The following is a 20,266-nucleotide window of genomic DNA, read 5'->3' as shown; positions in this document are numbered from 1 at the left end:
TTCTTTGATTCCTAAACTGACTTAGAACTGAATGTTCTGGGAACGTTTTCTAATAGCAGATATCCATGTTTAGATTAAAACAATATATTGTGATTTAGTCCAGAGATTATTACAGCCTGTAAATTAGCATGAGTATAACCTAATCTGTGTTAAAAGATGAGCAAAGCTACTCTTGGAGGGTAAGATGTGCCAGTAAAAATGATGCAGGCTTTGACCTGAAATCACCCCAAAGCTGCCTGTTACGGTCAGTAGCAGTGAGTATGTGGCATGAGATAAGGATAGCTGTGGGATGCTACACTGACATGCTTTTAGCTAAACTCCAATTACTCAATAGCACCTGGTGGTACCCCTACCAACTGGTGGGTAGGGTCAATAAAACTGAGAATTGGGTTCAATTTTACTTGGTAGAAATTAAACTCTAGGTGCTATATCTCTTTTTTTTTTTTTCTCCCCTTTATTGCTACGCTAAACACAGGAATATGTTTATTTTCAGAAATAGAGTATAGCATGTGTGATGGGTGCTTACAGTCTGTTAACCCAGTAAAAATCTTAATTTTTTACTTGGGTGTGGTCAAGATCTGTTGATTTGGGGTGGGTTTTTTTCCTTCCTCTTTCCTTGGGTAGCAAATAAAAATCCCTACTGGATAATGGAACTAAAGAAAAGGCTCCCACGCTTAGTATTTCTTGGTGTTCAGTATAACGGACATGGAACAAGTACCAGAACTACTAAAATAGTTGGCATCTGCTTAATTTTAAGGTAGTTTGTATTGAAAAGAGAGATCAGTAGAAAACAATTTTCTGAGTAGTAGTTAGTACTCTCCCCAAAATGTACTGAATCTTAATTCACAGTATGCTGTGAGAAGAAAGCTCTCTTAAACGCAGTCCATAGTTCTACATGACCCACCTTAATTAGTCCAGGGTTTCTTTTTGTTAGGATGAGATCTTACTATCCCAGCTTGCTTCTAAGTTTCCATTGTCAAAATGGAAAACAAACAAAAATCCTTGTTAGGTTGCTGACAACAAACTGTTTGCTTTTCCTCTGTTAGTGGTAAGCGGGTGCAGCCTGCTGGGCAACAGAATTCTATCTTGAAACTTCCATTCTTTAATTCTTATTTTGTTACTTAATGATAGCCATCAGAGGGAACTTGCCTCCATAACTTACCTGACAATGCAGAGATATTTAACTTGCAGAAATGCGAAAAGTTCTGAGGTCACTTCTGTTCTTCTAGCTGTTTTTCATCAGTAGTCACCTCATTGCTGCCTGACTTCTGCATTGTACCTCTGCCCCCTTTTTTACAAATAACCATGAAAACTTAAGTGCTATTTGCCTGTCATTGTGTATTTTTTTGGCTTACTGTCCTGTAGGTCCAGCCCATTAGGCTTTGATTAAAACAAGCTTCTGCAAGCCATAGCTCTAGCAGCCCTGAAGCAAATGTACTGAAGGGAAGCTGTCTTTTATGCTGCTTACGTTGGCTGTTGATACGGACTTCTGTGTCTTGCTATTAATTTCCCTTGTATTGTCAGACTTGCATTTCTCTTGAGCAATTATCTTGCTCTTTCTTGCTCCTGCCCCGCCCCCCCTCCCCCCCTTAAGCTGCTTAAATACATGGTAACTTTATTGACCATACTGCCTGAACAAGTACATTGGAGATCAATGACCTGGAAATTAAGCTGTACTACATCTGAGTCTTAAAAGTGATTAGGCCTGAAATACGGTGGAGCCCTTCCGAGTAGCAGTCAAATAAAAGATCTCTAACTGTAAAACTCTCCAGGGTCTTAAAAGTGTGCTAGTGGAAACTTTTTGACAAGGACTCAATGCCCAGGACAAGAATTGTCTAGTCTCTACCAGGTTTCAACATATGATCTGTTGTTACTAAAAATGCCTAGTTAAATACTTGTATTCCCTGTTTCAGTCTTTGGTTTTTACTGTGGCTTTGTTTTTACTTCAGGCTACCGTCAAATAATAAACCTGATGTGTTACAGCAATACATGTTATATATCACAAGTATCCCAAATGGAGTGTTAATATAGCTGTAGTCTGCTATAACAAAACCAAAACCTAAATGCATTCCGTTACTTATATGTCTACATTTACTAAAACACTCTAGAACTAGAGCTTAGATTGTTCCACTGTTAGTAATTGTATGGAAATTTTGGGGAGGGAAATCTGTGTTGTTGGCTTCCAGGATTAACTAGATACTTCATTTTAATTTGGTCACGTATTGATAATTTTGCCAAAAAACCCACAACAGTTAAAATCAAAAACATCAGGTCTGTACTGTCAGGTTCATCTGCTCTTTCTGAAATAATGGCTTATTGAAAGAAAAGATCTGTTGAAAACTTAATTTTGGTTCTCCTTGACATACTTGGATCTTGCTGTCCTTGTAGCTACTTTCCTTACCTGGTAAAGTTGCAGGCTTTCTCAGTGTTATTTCACAACACGTGTGGTATTCAATCTGAAGAGATAATGGTTTAGCATTGTGTAAAGCAGATGTTTTATTCCAGTTAACCTTGTAGGTGCCTGTTCTGTTAAGAACATCACAAAATGATTTATTTTACTTGCTTTGTTGGAAGCAAAATGGGCTCTGTGAAATTTTAATAAAGAAAGGGAGGGAAGAAGCAGATCCTAAGCATCTTTTCTTATGGCAGCATGTGACCTTGTATATGCTAAGAAAACTGGAGATGTACCGTTAGCTCCACAGGAGGCAACAGTGCTGGTGCAGAGTAACAGCTGTCTGTGATATTAAGGGGTATGGGTGAAGACTACAGTTCAAACTGGATGACTGCTGTAGCAGGTCAAATGGCAGAAGTTGTTACTGGGGATTGGAGATTTAGGGGGGGGAGGAGGGAAGAAATACTGAGACACAGAAAGCATAAGAGATCCTAACTAAATCTCTTCTCCAGAGGGATTACGCAGACCCTCAAAATGTTTTGTTGCCAGCTGGAATGTTTCAGTCTTGCTAATTGTAACCTGGATCTTCTAAGTTTATCCTTTTGTAATAAAAATTTGTTGTTGCATTGGATTTGCTTGACAGTCTGTTTTCTGCTTGAGGCTTTCATGCTGCTGCTCCTTCCTTTTAACGTCCTGGAGTGTTTCACAATTGAGCAATAGCTCTGAGCAGCATGTTGGCGGAATTATGGCGCTTGCTTTAGTAACGGTTTGCTCACTGCAGTCTTCTTGTGATTCAGAGTGCTGTTGCCTGACTACCAGCCTTAATTATCTCAACACATTGTTCCTATTTACTGTCACTTTCCAGGCTTCCTGTTGCTCAACATGTTCACGAAAAAGCTCTTCCTCTCTGGTCATGTTAGCTTGACTTTTCTTTAGTAATTACAGAACTCTGCAGAGGCCTGACACGTACCCATTCAAGTGAATGGCAGAAGCCTAGAACTAGAGTGTAATTCTAAAGCAAATGAATTAAAAGAAAATATCTGTGGAGCCTTTTCATGCAAGTCCTCAAGCTGATTTACATTTTAAAATTCAGATTTGAGTTTTGTCAGTTACTTCGCTCAGATTTCAACTTCAGATGTAACTATACAATCCACTTACATGCTTCGACACTACTTGTATTTAAAGGAGTAGATGCTTGTTTTCCATATGTACTCACTTGTAAACTTGTAAAACCGTTTTCATTTGTGTCAAAGATACTGGTAAAGAACAATTAACTTGATTAAAATTCATATCCTGGCAAAGTTTAATGTACTAACTAGTCTGCATCCTGTTGTATACAGTAATAAATTTTTTTTAGAAAAACTTCTCACTGCTGTAGCTGTTATCACAACTTCTGCTTTCATTTGTGAAGCAAAAGTAGCAGTATGTTTCCCAAATAAATAGCTTGCTCCTTTAAAAGAGGCAGCCTTGGAAAATAACTTTTTACTACTTTAGTATTGATTCTTTTTCCTTTCCATTGTATATTGCCAGCTCATTCATGAACTGCAAAACTGCAGCTTGAAAGATTGCAAGATTTCCAAAACTGCTTAAGTCTAGGTAGTTGAACCTCAAGCTGAAACTTCCTGGGTGTAAAGTTTGCACAGTGTCTGTGGAAATCAGTTAGTAATTTTAATCATTGTGTTTCTCATACAGGTCCTGGCCTGGTTTGAAGAAGGTGAAGAAACAATCACAGCATTTGTAGAGCCTTTTGTAATCTTACTTATATTAGTAGCCAATGCAATTGTGGGAGTGTGGCAGGTATGCAGATATTTTTACAACATCAATTCTTTTTGTTTAAGAGGAAGGACTGTACAGTGTAGTGTCAGCTGCTTCATACCGTGCAAGTAATGTGGTGTTAACTTTAGATTCCTGAGAGTCGACATACCATAAAATTTCTACACAGAAAGTTTGGACTTAAAGGTAACATGTAAGCTTTGGAAGTACAGCCAAAAAGGCAAAGTTCCTGTCAGTTTGTTTGGCCACACACTGAACACATGAACTAGGCAGTCCAGAATGAAGGCCTGAATTTGGGAAATATTTCTGGGCTTTGCAAGATTTAATTTAATGAATTGGATGGGATTGTAAAAAAAAAAAAAAGGTGTGCGTGTGTATCAATTAAGGAACAAGGGATGGAACATTTGTAGTCCAGTTTCTTGTCTGCTTCCTTTTGAGACAAATACTATGTTTTAGTACATTTATTAATAGAATTAATACAGTATTAATTCTTCCTATTTAATTACTGTAGTAGCTACAAAGTACAAGACTGCATGTCTGTCAAATGGCAGAAGTTTCTTTTGAAAACTTCTAAATACCATGAAAGTTTTCCTATGTTATTAGCTGTGAGATGAGTTAGATGACTTTTTATAAATCCTATTGGCCGTAATATCCATAACATAATCTAACACTTCTGGAGATACTGGACCAAAATTGTTCATATATCTTCAGTTTACTAATTTGGTCACTATAGACAGGGCATGCTTTATTAGGTTAATTTATCTACAGAAAAAAATTCTAAAAATCCTAAAATACTTTCAAAGTTCCTTGTAAGGCTGGTTTTGTTCTGTTTTTTCTAAAGGGATGATGTTAATATGACATAATTACTTTTAGCACATTAGGTTTCATGCGTGGGGAAAAAAAAAAAGGCAACCCTCTCCAAAACAACAAGAAAAATTAAGAGGAGGAGCCCTGTTAACCAGTTAAAACATGTTTGAGAGGAACCTACACACTGGAAGCCACCAGAAGTGGCATTGAGTGGCACTGCTGCACATTTGTGTGCTTTGCTTTGTGCTAGCCCAAGTAAGCTGGCTGAAGACTAACCCTTGAAATGCTCAGTTTTAGCAGTACCCAGCTTGCTGTGCAACTGCTAGAGCTGGTATGGAGAGGAATTAAGTGTCAGTTGAGGGATGACAGCATTGCCCCATTAAGTGTCATTTTTCTATTCAAATCTTTGTAAAGCAATTGTTAAAGATTAATTCTTGCACTTGAAATAGAGCTACATTTCTGCATGTAGTGATTTTAAGGACAAAATGCAAGGTAAAGCTATCTGTATAGTTTGGGGATTTTCCTGTGTGGTTGCATACCCTGTTGTAGGAAATAACCAATTTTTTTCAGACATGATAGTGTGCAAAGAAAATACATATCTCTCTCTGGCTACATGCAGTGAACTTAATTGTGAAACAAAATTGCTGTACAGATTAAATGACTCATTCCCTTGTTTTAATGGGTATGGAAAATAGTCACAATACATAGTCTCCACCCATAAATGTATCTGTTTCTACAGGTACTAGATGAGATCACCTGAGTCATTGCCTTAGCTCTGCCCTCCTCAACCTTTCCTCTCACATGCACTTTTCCCACAGTGCCATTTGCTAGTACTCTGGTGGTTGGCAAGGTAATCTTAACTACCCTAACTTCAAGTGAACTGATCGTTGAGTCCAGCCGTTCACCTTGCGCTGCCCAGTCCACTGCTAAATCACGTCCCTAGGCGCCCCATCTGTATATCTCTTAAATACCTCCAGTGATGGTGACTCAGCCACTTCTGTGGGCAGCCTGTTCCAGTGCCTGACAAACCTTTCGGTGAAGAAATTTTTCCTAATCCCCAATCTAAACCTCCCCTGGCACAACTTGAGGCTGTTTCCTCTTGTCCTGTCACTTCTTACTTGGGAGAAGACACCATCCCCTGCCTGCAACCTCTTTCAGGTAGTTCTACAGTGTAAAAGGTCTCCCCGAGCCTCCTTTCTCCAGACTGAGCAACCCCAGTTTCCTCAGCCATTCCTCCTAAGACCTGTTCTCTAGACGCTTTGCCAGCGTGTCTCTGGACATTCTCCAGCACCTCAGCATCGTTCTTGTGGTGAGGGGCCCAAAACTGAACAAGTACTTGAGGGCAGCCTCACCAGTGTGTACAGGGGGATGATCGCTTCCCTAGTCCTGCTGGCCACGCTACTTCTGATATAGGCCCAGATGCTTTTGGCCTTCCTGGCCACCTGGGCCATGATGTTTCATTCTTTCTTATTTGTCCTTTTTGAAGGAAAAGTTCTGTTTAACAAACCTTCCCTTTGTGGGTTTTCCTGTTGTACCTTTAAGGTTTTGCCTAATTTTAACTTGTAGTTAATCTGTAGAAAAGCAACATCGTTATTATGCTGGGGAGCAAAATTAATTTACCTGGTGGGATATGAGGCTAGTATTAATTATAGCTTTTACAGGTCTGTGCTGGTATCTCTGCACTGCCTGGTACGGAGCTGTGCCATGTTAAGGTCTGTCCTTCAAGGAAATTTTGGTAATGCTGGTTTTCAGCTGCGTTTTAAAGAAAGTACCTAGTACCTCAACCTTCAGATTTCTAAAGATTAGGTTTCTGCTTTGATACATGCGGGAGGAAGTTTTTATTACATAGAAAGGCTGGTATATATTTGAAGCACAGACATTCTAAAAAGTATGCACACACTTAACATTATCTGTAATCATCAGGACTACATGATGTTTGTACTTGTCAATAGGCTGGAAAATAAGTTAACTTTTCTCTAGGTCTTGGAGAAGTGCTGATCAGCTGTTGGTTTCTTATGTTGTCCTTTATCTAGGAGGCATCACGATGTTGATACTGATCTCTGGTAGTGCTTAGCCAAGAGAATTGCGCTTGAGATAGAAAAGCTAGTTAGTGGAAATGTAAAGGTTGTCGTATGGGGGGATTCATGTAAATTTGTAAACTGTTATCAGACTTTGGGGAAGTTTCTAGTCTGTATGCTTTAATTTCACTGTAGTTGTGACTTGATTTACTGGAAGAAAAGTTGATAATACGTTGTTTGAGCTTTGTCTTGACTTGACCTTTGATTTCTATCAGTGAGTGAAATTTAGTAGTGCTAGTCCACTCCAGTTGGAGTCTAAGCTGCTCCAGCTGGTGAGGTACAGCTGAGACAAGACTATATCCATGAGTTTAATTCTGCATTAGTGCTTTTTTAATGTGAAAAAACATCCATGTGTTAAATAGAACTCTTTGTGTGGCCTCCTTGTAACAAGAAACAGTGGAAATGCTGCAGGGTTTGAATAAACAACTTTTAGGTTCTAAATGCCCACTAATACCCGGATAATGTTGTAATGATTTCCAGTCAGCAGCCTCATAAGGGGAAGGTTCATCTAACTTTCTGCATTAATAAATGGAGCTGAGCTGAGTCAGTGATACTCATATGATAATGCATTTGAAAAAATGGATCTGACATATGTATTTTTCCTTGAGGGTTTTAAAATTACACACTTTTGGTGTCTTTTAGGAAAGAAATGCTGAAAATGCTATTGAAGCTCTTAAAGAATATGAACCAGAAATGGGCAAAGTGTATCGACAAGACCGAAAAAGTGTACAGAGGATTAAAGCAAGAGACATTGTCCCAGGTGATATTGTAGAAGTGGCAGGTAAGACTCATTTATGTCATGCATACCTGTATTAGCATATTATTGTAAAATTGTTGTGGGGGCCTTGTCTTAATGATTTGAGGCCCTGGGGGCAGTTTCCAGAGATGCCTGAGTATACGCTTCACTTACAAACAATCTTGCTTCTGTTCATCTGTAATTACCTTAAATGTGCATTTGCACTGAGGGGATTGTTTTTCAAATTGCCACTTACTTTAATTGGTAGGTCTAAAAGCAAAGCGTCTTAATTGGAGTAGAGGTTTTAACACTTGTCACTACTCTAAAATTTTATTTTCTAAAGTCTGGTTTCAAAGTGTCCTAACTTGTCTGTTTTCTATTGCAAAATACTCTTTTTTTTTTTTTTTTTTTTTTTTTTTTCCTAGCTTTGAAATGTGTTCAGTTTTCTTAGGTTCTGGAATGCAGATTATATTATTATTATTTTTTATTCCAGCTCTGTTCTTTTATCTAAGGAAAGATAATTTCATCTGAAGACTTTTTCCAGCTTTTTTTATTTGTGGTAGCAGTGTCTTTCAGCTTCTCTTTACAAATGTCCGCTCGGCTAGTATGACTGGCATATGACATCATTGTTTTCTCAAGTTTCATAATTCTTTATTGCTTTTTTGCCTGTTGCTGTATAGGAGACCACAAATAGAGATAACTATACTAAGTAGAGCTTCCTGTTTCTCTGGTGTAATCATTTAAGTACCAGACTTAAAAGACTGAAATTTTACATCAAGCTTTCTAATAACTTAGATTTGCCCTAAAAGATGTACCTTTATTTGGAAGGAGTGCAAAAATAGAAGTATTCTATACTTACAGCTAGAACTCCTTCATCTTGGTGACTGTGCCATACCAATAACTCTTTCTCTCAACTGGATTTGTCAGTGACTTTAATGTTTCCTATTCCTTCCCAGATAGAACTAGGTGGTTCTTGTTAAGTGTCAGGAGTGATTGCGTACTCGTATTTTGTAGGTCATTATCAACTGTTAACTGAGTGATTGGCCCTTTGGGAGCAATTAAGGGTGTACATCAAACTTTCTTTGCACTGGTGTCACTTTGCTTTTAGAGGTGGTAGCTGTCTCAAGAGGAGATAAATATATACCCTTAAACTTGACTATCCTTCTATTTTAATTAGCAGGCAGAGAGAGTATGCACTCAAAATGAAGTTGGTGTTGGCCGTCTGCCCAGCTTTCATTCCATAAGAAACTTTAACATTCATTGAGCCCTGTCTCATGCCTCCGTTTTGTGCATAGGATGATTCTGCTACAGCAGCCCTGGCTAGGGTTAATTCGAGTGTGAATCTCATGAAGGCTGAAGCTAGTTTCCTCTTAGCATCTGTTGGTGAAGACCAAGTACAACTACAAAGTGCTGATAGGTGAAGTAAAGGGTGAATTACGATACCTTGTCACTTACTCTGCTGTTTTGACTCACTATTGCTCCACTGTACAGTCAAATCTGTGAGCTCTGCAATGAGATTCTGTTTCAGCAGCTGACATTTTCTGTGTCTTTTTGAGGCAAACAACTGTATAATGTTACAGACTGTGCAGTAAATGTCTAGTCCAAATCTTTATCCTGTTTTTAAATGTCAGTAATAGAATGGTAGTTTTGCAAGTAGTGGGTTGTGGGTTTTGGCACTTTAAAGCAGTATTGGTAGAACTGATGACTGTATTTTGTACTGGTCTGGGGTTTTTCACTAAGGAAAAATGCTGGATTTTGCTGCTCTGCCAGGTGTCTATAGTACATCATTTTCTGCTTATTTCTTTGCTATTTTGGAAGAGGCAGAGATTGCATTTTCATCTTACAGAAAAAGACAAAGCTAAATTTGTACGTAAACCAGTTGGGGTATGTGTGAGCTTTTACTTAGCTGTATATTGTCAGCGTCAATAAAATCAGTTATTGGTGCCATGTCTTTTAAAGGCCAATGCTTGAAGGAGAGAAATGAATTGGAAATAAACTGCTGATTAGCATACATGGAACACTAGGTTGTCTTTAACAAACATAGTATCCTATTTTTCATAGGGTGACTATTGCACTATTTAAAATCTGCTTGTAGAACAGTGTGTGATAGTCCAACACGTGTAGAACCGATTTTTTATTTTTTTTTTTTTTAAAAGAGTAAACTTTAAAACTTGTATGCTTCTGTAGAGAAAAATTATCCAACCTTATGACTGTCCTTTAAGATACGTGGTCTGGCTTGGTGACTGACTGTAGAAGCTCATACAGATTAAAATACTCACTTAAACTGGTGGGTCAAACAGTCCCAAGCTAGTCTTAAGCCAAGCATTCATCATTTTTCTTACGTTGGTAAGTAAAATCAGCTGCAGTTTCAAGAGAAGGTGATTAAGACATGTGGATGTTTAATACAGCCATAAGTGCTTCTGTGTAATACAAACCAAAACAACAAATTCGAACTTGTAGCTAGACAATGATGAAATTCTAATTGTAATCAAACCCAGAAAAGCTACTGAGCAAGTAAAGAGCAATACACTATGTACCAGTGTTAGTGTCAAGACCTGGAGGTGAGAGAGACTGTGTGCATGCCTGTGCCTCAAGTGTAGGAGTTCTGCGATGGCCTTTGACATGGTGTTTGCAAAAAGATGACCATGTAGGGAAGTGACAGAGCACTTCATACTGGGAGACATATCTGGGTATGGAATTCTAGGCAAAGTGCCAATGACATTTGTGTGTCCAGGCAAATCTCTTTCAACTGAGTGGCATAAATAACCAGGTGATGGGTTTCTCCCCTATGCTGATATCTAATTTGGAACAACATTCTACAGGTCTTCCATTACAAAATAGTTGTATTTAATGCTCTAACAGCTTTGTTAATTTGAAGTAGCTATGTCGGTCTGACAGTGATAACTCTTTGGTAGATTAGTATTGTAGTTCTGGGTAAGTGGGGGAATAATTTGCCTCTTCACACTGTGAGAGTTCCCTGAGAGTAGCATTGAACCATTTTCAAAATAAATTGGTATTTTCAATATTTTGAACCCATTAAAGATAACCTGGTAGGCTTAGCCTAACCCAAAGACAGTGCAATATTGGTTTATACTATTACTTTTTATTGTGGCTCCTTAAGCTGTTTGCAGAGTTTGACTGCGTTCATTATGTTTGCATTCAGGTTGCCTCATAGCCTTCTAGAACAAAGCTCCTGGAAGACTTTTTTTTTTTTTTTAATTGATTGCCAACAGCAGAAACAGATGGTGGTTTATTTGACTTGAAGTAATAGGGGGGAAACTGCAGGTCCGCATTGTCGCCTTGCAGTGAATATGGAGTAACACGAATTAGATTATCGCTCAAGTGGTAGATAACCTGCTGTCTTGTGTGTCTCTTGGGGATCTGTGTGCATGAAATACTGCAGAACGCTTGAGCAGTTACTGGTCCTTATGCCTAATAGCTAACAAATTCGACATAAATGCTGTGCTCCAATGTTGCAGGTGTACTAGCAGACACTGTAGTCTGTATTTGTTCAGACTGTGCAGACGTGAATTTCTGAACTGTCTATGTTAGGAAGTTGTTGTTCTGTGTCCACTTAAGCAGAGATGTTGGAAAATAAACTGTATAACCAACTGGAACGTGTAGGGGGATGTATGCCTTAAACTTGCTTGCAGACCTCTGGTGGGCATAGTTCTCGGAACTGTAGTGTGTAAGGGTTACTAAGCTACACTGTTTGTGTCTTAAAATTGATGAACTGAAAAAAATCCAGATGCTGTCCTCAGATGGCTTTTCAGTTTGACTTGTCTTGAAATGGATTATTGTGCTGCTATGAAAGCTTAAGTTTGTTGGAGGATGCACTCTAAATTTATAACTAGTGGCTATCTTAATAGATTAAAGATGTTCTTCTTCCTTTCAGTTGAGTTTTTGTTTGCCTTGGTTAAAGTAACAACTTAAAACAGCATGGCATTAGTTCTTACAAGTTCTGTATGAAGTCTAGTTGATATCAGTGTGTCAGACTGGCTGCGAAGATTTTTAAAGAAGCACGTCTGGGAACAGGAATTAGCTTTGTTCACTTCTGTTGTATTATCCTGTCTAAAATGTTCTATTTTAGATACTGCGTGTCTGAGTTTCTGTAATGTAATAAATGAATGTTCATTAGTTGTAATCTGTAAGTGACCAAACTGGAGTCACAATAAGTTCCTCTTTCCCTGAAGTCCTGAATGATGGTTCTTGTCTTCCGTTATTATACCTGTAAGTACTCAACAGCTTAACAATACACACAGAGTTCTCAGAATCTGTTGATTATTAAATTAGTGTGTATTTCAGAAGACTTAGTTTTAAGTTTTTACTTGGCATAATAAAGTATGCAGAACTACATTTTGATGAGGCTTTTAATTCTAACTGTAGAGCACTCGTAAGACTCTTCCTAAAGCTTAGATACCATTATAATCAAGGAAAGATAAATTCTGAGGTGAAGAAGATTGGGAAGGAAGATTCTTAATGTGAATTATGTCAAACTCCAGTGTGGTTATGAAGAACCATGGGTTCTCCCTGGTAGTATAAGCAACAAACATTTGCATTGCAGATCTTACTCCAAAATGTCTGGGTCCTTGTGTCTGTGTTTCAATTCTGGTTATTAGAAAAGTTTCTCAGACTCGGTGCTAGAGATGCAGGTTTACTTTTCGAAAAGTATTGAGGTTGGAAACAAATAATGAAAAGGATTGAGTAAGACTTAAGGCCGGAATGGTGACCTGCTGGGGGCTATCCTAAAAGCATGCTGCTGAAAGCATCTCTTGTGGAAAAAAACTTGACTGCAAGCTGTGTTGTGGCTGTTGGTTGGTTGGTTGTTTTTTTTTTCTCCCTTACCTAGTGCAAATTGTCAGGTTTGGCTTTTAAAGGTCAAGCATATATTTTGCTTTTTCCATAAAGTACTGCTTTTGAACCAGAAAAAATATGGAGGTAAGATCAGCAGTTAATAAATACACATACGAGTACTGCATAAATCTGTTAGCTTCAGTGAGCATTTTAGCTGTTAAACTCTTTTTAACACACCCAAGGCAGTTTTGAGATAACCAGATGCGGTCCAAACTCTGTTCAGTACTCCACTGAAGTCTGGAATTACGTGAGGTTCAAGTCAGGGCACAGCCTGAACTTGTGTTGCTTTCAATACACATTGGAAAACTTACAAAACACATCTCCAGTTTTTTTCCCCAATTCTTGTAGCATTTTCCTCCAGAGTTGCCAAGCTGTTAAGTAAAAATAGTGAAACTAATTCTTAATTGTTTGAATTCAGAACATATCAGACGTTCTAGACTCTGATTAGAACCGGTACTGCAATGGGGTTTTATTATAAGCACAAATAGTACTGAACAAAATGCTTGAACATCAAGATAATATTGTGTTAATACCATTTCACCCTGGCAAAGCAAGCATTTTTAAGGCTAAAGAAAACTTACCCTTGGAGCTGTGCTGCACTTCCAGAATTCTTACTTTTTTTTTTTTCTTGTGTTAACCCACATGCAGCCTAACTTGGAAAAAGGACTTCAGCTCTGGTGTGAAGATGTAATTGTTCTCTACCTGAACAGCAATGAAGTTTAACTTGCCACTTAGATGGAGGCGATCACAAGAGTTTTCAATCTAGGAGATGCTGATAGAAATAGATCCACTGATTACAAGCTAAAGCTAGACAAATTGAGAATAGAAATAAGTGCAGATTTACAGGCTGGGTACTCATCTATTGGCACATATTACTTAATGTTCTGGTGCCCTCTTCAGAGAGAATGACACTTAAAAGTATGTTTTCACAGAACAAAAAGAAAGTAGGAATAATTCAAGTCTTGATACACTGTGTTAAACAGTACATAACTTTTCTCAATATAACCCTCTGTTCTGACCCTAAAATATTTTGCTCCCAGAAAGCTAAACTTTTTGTGTTCGTTTGTTTTTTGTTGATGAATGCAGTATGTATGTGTTTTGTTTGAATTTTAACTTCTACCTCTAACAGTTCTTGGGTTAGAAGAATCACACTGCACAATAAGTTCTCTGAATATTTTCTCTGTGTCCAGGCTGCAGAGCGGCATATGATAGAGAAGGCTATTTCAGAATGTTGTCTGATACATAGCGTGCATCATAAATGCAAAGAATGAATGTGTTCAAATGTGTTCTGTCATCTTGGCAGTAAAAGGAAATGCTGTTTTATTACTATGGTTAAAACTGAGTGGGCCAGTGCTGTTAAAATTCTTCTTGTTGGAAAATAAATCTGTCATACTGGTTTGGAGTGGAAGCTCAAGACTTGAAGTATGTCTCATAGTCTTTTGGTTTTGACAATTTGACACTCTTGGCCTAGTATGAAAGCATAGATGGACTCAATCTTCCTGTTTTGTAGAGCTTCTGATTTTTGGTAGCATTTTATTATACCCTGTTCAGGAAGTGTTAAATACTTAATTTTTCTTCCGTTGCGCTCATGCTGAGGAAGTTTAATATTAAAACCAATTGTGTTGCAGCAGCTGTACTTCTAAATAGAAGCAGTTTGTTCTGTTTACGTGTAAGTTTTAACTGTTCCTGTCCCCCCCAGCAGAAACAATACTTGGCTCTGGTTGATTAAAGTATGTAGCATCTCATATGTGCTATTTTAAGACTACTTATTTCAATTCTTAAACCTTGAAGTGATACCCATACCTCATGTAGGAAGGTTCAGTTGCCTCAGTTTATTGGTAAATATTCACACAATGGTGTGTCCCCTCATTCAGAGGATAAGAAATTATTTTTGGGCAAGAGAGAGGACTTCAAAATAACTGACTCTTCAAGAGGCTAAGCATCTCATTAGAGAAAGTGGTTTAAATAACTATACCCATAATTATATGTAATGTTGAGACAGTTAAAGAAAATAGTTGCTAACGCAGTGTTTTTTGGCAGAAGAATTAATACTTATTCCTCTTCCCTTTTGATGATAAAACCCCATGCATAATGTATTTTGAATCAGAGATGTTTTAATAGCAGTGCGGTAGGTTGTATCTGCTGAATTTGGTAGTATTTCTACTGTAGCCTGATGAAATTAGAGCATCCTAATAAAGCAGGAGACAGACCATACTGTCTTAAAAAATCAAAATAGATGGAATGTGTCAAAATGAACCTTAATCTGTTAAGCCACTTAGAAGGGGGCAAAACAACACAATGTAACATTTGTGGAGCTTTTTTGTCTATTTGGCCTTTATGGAAATTGGGAGGAACATCTTGTCTTTCAGGAACTGTTGTTTGTGTTCCCAAATTGTTCAACTGGACGTTGAAATAGTATCCCAGTTCTTCAGAATTTGCCTTAAAAGAAGTTACAAACTCAGACAACAGTGGCAGAATAGTTCAGAGCTGTACTGATCTTTATTACAAAAGTCCAGTTCCGACCCCAGCCTGCTGATAGCAGATAGAGGTTGACATTAACTTTGGTTAATGATAAGCATAAATAAGAAAGTATCAAGTGCATGTTGTATATGAACAGCCATTCTGACTTCTATGGGAAAAATTACTCATTTACTTTGATCACTTAGATGGGCTTCTTGCAAACAGATCACCCGTTATTGCAACACATTACATTTGTTACTGTAACACAGTTTACAATAACAATTTTTGTTACACATTAACATAAAAAAGAAGCAAAACTTTTCACTTGTTTATAATGTACTGGTCTGTAAACCTCCTCTTAGCAAGTCTTCAGTTGTGGGAGGGATCAGAGGCTGTTAACAGAGCTCATACCAGTGTTCAAAGTACATATTTAAAGCAGTAGTTTTGTTTGGAGGACTTTTATATATCACAGTAGTTTTCAAGGGTAACGTTAATACTGCTTCCTGAGCCTACAGTCACCAACAATTTTAATTAGAAGATCTAGAATATCACTTGAGACTTTGAAAGATAAGTGTAGGTCTGTTGTAGTATAAAGTTCTTTGTTGATACCCAGATGTAGCTAAAAATATAACAGCGACTGAGATCCATGCAGCTTTAATAGTTTATTTTCCATCTAGCTTTGTTGTTCATAGCTTATGTGCCCCATCATGTCTGCTCATCTTCCTGGGCGCCTTAAACCACCGGCTGATGTAGCCTGCAACACGCTAGTAGTGCCTTTGGGCTGTAGAGTTCTCCCAGTGTGTGTCTCAAACCATCTTCGGACAGAATTCTGAAGTTAAATGTTTAGTATTACTGCTGCCTTGGAAAGTGGTAAAGTAAAATATCGGTGCTCAAATGAGATACCTGGGTAACGAGTTGATAATTGCAGTCTTGAGACTTGGTCACCACAAGAGTATTAAATCAGGACTTACATTGCTTGATATATTCCATATTTGAAGTAGGTTTGGAGACTTGAATCATGTTCTCTTACAAGGCATCTTTGCAAATCAAATAGGGCAGTCTGTATGCTGGATTGTCCTTGAAGGATTTTTGTTAACGAGGAAGCCCTTTCCTGGGGAACTGCAGTCATTTCTGTAAATGCACGTTTTATGTGCTCTGATAGGGTTGTACTGTACTTAAAATTGAACATATGTACGTGACTGTACATACAGAGTAGAAATTGACCTATAACATTGCCACAACATTGGGAGGAGTAAGATAAGGTGGGGAGCTTTGAACTAGGGAAGAAAGGCTAGAGTGTTAGGTGTAGTGAGTGGGAATCTTGGCAAGATAACACTGCTAGTTAGATAGGTAGCTGAAGAACACAGTATTTTCAGATATTAAATTGTCCATGTTTTCAGTGAAGGAATATGGCTTATTTAAAACAATTGCCATAAACTTTAAATTCATACCGCAACCAAGTACCACTCCAGTTTATATCAAGGCATGGAAATCGTCAATTGTTTGCTTTGGTACAGGCTCGTGCTCAGTTAAGTAAAACAGATTTATTTAATTTCTCCCCATCCCACCCCCCTTACAGGGACCAGACTCTTTTTAAACAGATTCGTAGAGTCATAGAATGGTTTGAGTTGGAAGAGACCTTAAAGACCATCTAGTTCTGTCCCCCCTGTCATGGGCAGGGACACCTTCCACTAGACCAGATTCCATTATTGCGTGCTGAAGCTCAGTATTAAAATTCCAAATTAGTATTCTGTACGTGAGTAAAAAGGTTCTGTGAATAAAGCTGTAATGATCTGAACCAAACCCTAATTTTGCTCTTATTATAATAAAATTAGCAGTAAATTTTATATTTATAAGGGCTGTTTTAATCAGTAGTTAAGTATTTGGCTACACCATGCTTCAAGAACATGTACCTGAGCAGCTTTGAAAGCAGCTTACTTGATTTCTTCAGTTCTTCAGAGTTCTTGTAGAAATCAAGTGACTGTTTAATCTTAAACACTTTGGTTAAAATCATGGATGAAATCACTTATGCAACTGACTCGCTATTTTAGATTTAAAACTGTGGGATTATATCCATGTACTGTAGCAGCAGCCCTGTACTGAGCAACGCAAATACATACTCACCTTCTAAATTCTTGTTTTTCAAGCCTTGTGTAATACTTATACTGGTTCGGTGGACTGAAATGCAATTGAATTTTAAAAGCTTCCCCCAAAAACAACAAAACCCTCCCAGTTTCTTTCCCGTGTTGAAGCATGTGGAAAAAACCCTTCTTGTAGATAAGATGAGCACTGAACTGCTCACTAAAAACTTGCTGTGGGTTCCGATCTAGCACAGAATGATTTCCTATCTATATTCAGTTTGTTATGCTCATGAAAGTATATTCAAGACTATAAATGACTTAGTGTCATAGCTGTTATTTTGCAAAGAGCAGCTTAAAATAGTTCTGTAATTGATCCTGATACACAGCTTTCCTGCCTATTGGAAATGCCTCAGATATTTTACTACAGCGTTCTCAAATGGAGATAGTGAGTGAACAAAGTGCCTTATCTTAAATTGTTGAGAAATCTATTATGATACTGCAGCTTTCGAAGTTTTAACACTTCAGTTCTGGTGATTCATGCAATTGATAATGATAGTAGTTCTCATGAAAATACCGATGCTCGAATGCCAGTAGTCTACTAGAACAGGGGTCTTTCCTAATACTTCAGATCTTGTATGACGTTTGAGTTTGGACAACTTAAGAGTTGTTCAGAAGTAGGTTGGAAAATTACTTGTAAACTTTGCCATATGTTACTTGAATATTTTAAGATTATTTTTTTAACAGCTTCTTTTTTAGGGAGTGATTAAGTCTTTAGCAGTGTTGTCAAATGTGGCAGTGTATTTGAGTTGGCTATAGTTTTCCAGCTGCTTTAAGTACTTTGAAAATGTCTGTGCAGATCGACAGGCGTTACACCACGTTGCACTGAGGTATTAGCCTGTTGTTCAGTGATATCTGAAAACCAGCTGCTATTCTTTGTCTGCATATAAACCTCCTCACGACATCAGGAGAGCATATGAATAGTTTTGCCATTTTTGGCCTAGGTCACTGTTTGTCTAATGCTATTTTCTCTTGCTGCTCAAGGGCATTGTGGCTTAAATCAGTTTTCGCAGGCTATAATACAAAAAGGGAATTTGTGGCTATTTATTGGATCTCTTCATATACATATGCTTACAAAAATACACGTCTAAGTCTACAAAAAAAAGCAAGCAATCTTTTGCTGGTTTTAATGGTTGGTATTTCCTTGACCTTACAGAAAGTCATGTGGTGCAAGTTTACTTAAGGTTTGAAGTAGCACTTAATTGTGCTCTTCAGCATTTTGTTCCATAGTGTTTTCCTGTGTGAGTGGTTGGATCTTCTGAGGCTGTAACACCACTGCAGAGTTATCCATGGTATTAGTTGTTAATGTGCATTGTTGCTGTTAGTTGCATAAGCAGTTCCTGCAGGAATTGCAGCTTGTTTTGATTTTACTGCAGGGACACAGACTGTCTACTGAGAACATCAGCTCTTTTTAGCTAGTTATTCTCCCTTCTTTTGTTTCTTTGCATTATTTTATAATGAAAAAGCTGACAGTTGAATACTTGCAGTGCTGAATTACATTAGAAATGTTGGATTTTGTGCGTTCGTTAGCAATATTGACATGCAGAATGTAGAAACACCCCCCCATGAGTCAGAAACGTGACTCATTAATATGCTTTAGCAAGTTAATTTGCATGCAGCCATTCATTTGCAGTCACAAAATGGTGGAGCTTTAGTTTTTTTTCTTAAAAGCTAGATAAGAGAAGTTAGGAAGGGAGAATAATTAATTCTAGGATGATAAGAGGTGCTTAAACCAGCCACAGAGCTCTGGCAACTGACTTTGTTACTCTGCCATCTTTAGGAGTGTGCTGCTAGCTTCTTGTGTTGTCTGCTGCCTTGGGGTCTCAGACATTTGCTAGTGGAGGTTTTTTTTTTTTATTTATGGGTTTTAAATTTTTTTTTTCCCTCCAGTGTTGTCTTCTGCAAAGTAGAAATATATGTGACAAGATAAATGCAGCATAGAAAAACACAGAGCTCTGAAAATTTTAACTGGGTATGGATTGTGGGATATTTAATAGAGTAGCATTACTGAAAAAATATAGCTGGTGTATGATGTGAAGTTGACTTCCAACTCTGAAACATCTGTCAGTATTCAAAGTACAACATTAAAGTGGCAGATTTGCAGAAGCACGTTATTCTCACAATTGGTGCCAAAGAAAAGGAAAATTTCTTTTAGTATCTAAATAAATAAATGTGATAACATTCTGATCTTTGGAGAGCAGAGGATTGACTTTGGGCATAGAGAAAACAACCTGAAGACTTTCTGGGACCAGTTTTTCTGAAAACAAAACTCTATTTGTTTTAGCTATGGGTATATACTGAAATTGTGGTAATGCTTTGCTTTTAAGTGGTCACAATCCAGTGATTTAAGACTTCTTTCTTTGAGGTTAGGTAAGGGTAGAGGTCTTTAAGGCAAATCTAAATTGCTGAAGTATATTGGATACTCAGAAAACTGGAGTATTGCAAGCCACAAAAACAGTAATAAGCTGTTAGTAATCTTATGCATCTGAACAGTTACTGGAAAATTGTTTTCCTGGCTGATAGAGGTAATGGTATGCTTGGTTAGAAATCTCTCAAATAACAAAATTCTAACTTTGTCTTTTTCATTTCTTTGCAGTTGGAGACAAGGTTCCTGCTGATATAAGAATTACTTCTATCAAATCTACAACTCTAAGGGTAGACCAGTCAATTCTCACAGGTATAGTTTCTGTGAATTTTGGATAATTATGTGCATAATTGAAAGTGCCTTTTCACTGTTTGTTTGGAATTATCCATTAGAAGCAAGCCTGTAGCTATTAAAGTGGTGTGTTGCATTCAAGTGCAGTAAATTTCTGATCTAGTAACTTAACTCTGAGAGTGGCTAAATGTTGCTTCATCATTGACTTTACACATTCACTTCAGCGGGATGAGCATTCTTGTGGAGACTTGTAATGCTTTTTTGGTCTTTCTTCTTTCCTCTCACCCCAGCCCAGGCCAAGACACACACTGGTAACTTGTGGGAAACTAAAATGAAAAAAAAAAAGAATTTCTATTCTAGTTCATTCAGTTT

The 20,266-nt window shown here is 37.7% G+C and overlaps 1 protein-coding gene across 2 annotated transcripts in view; it reads left to right on the top strand.

Moving 5' to 3' along the window:
* The window catches only part of ATP2A2 (ATPase sarcoplasmic/endoplasmic reticulum Ca2+ transporting 2), a 48,686-nt gene that overhangs the window by 5,013 nt on the left and 23,407 nt on the right, over window positions 1-20,266 (top strand). For both annotated transcript variants that reach the window (XR_005102287.1, XM_037375432.1), the window contains exons 4-6: window positions 4,085-4,189; window positions 7,693-7,831; window positions 19,835-19,915. Coding sequence is in view for 1 of the 2 variants with exons in the window: in XM_037375432.1 (XP_037231329.1) it covers window positions 4,085-4,189; window positions 7,693-7,831; window positions 19,835-19,915 (325 nt within the window). In the remaining variant the exon portion in view is untranslated. The remainder of the gene's footprint in view (window positions 1-4,084; window positions 4,190-7,692; window positions 7,832-19,834; window positions 19,916-20,266) is intronic.

The sequence above is a fragment of the Falco rusticolus genome, chromosome 1 (genome assembly GCF_015220075.1).
Source record: "Falco rusticolus isolate bFalRus1 chromosome 1, bFalRus1.pri, whole genome shotgun sequence".
Lineage (NCBI taxonomy): Eukaryota > Metazoa > Chordata > Aves > Falconiformes > Falconidae > Falco > Falco rusticolus.
The sequence above is the reverse complement of the archived record's forward strand: the minus strand, read 5'-3'. Positions and strand labels throughout refer to the sequence as shown.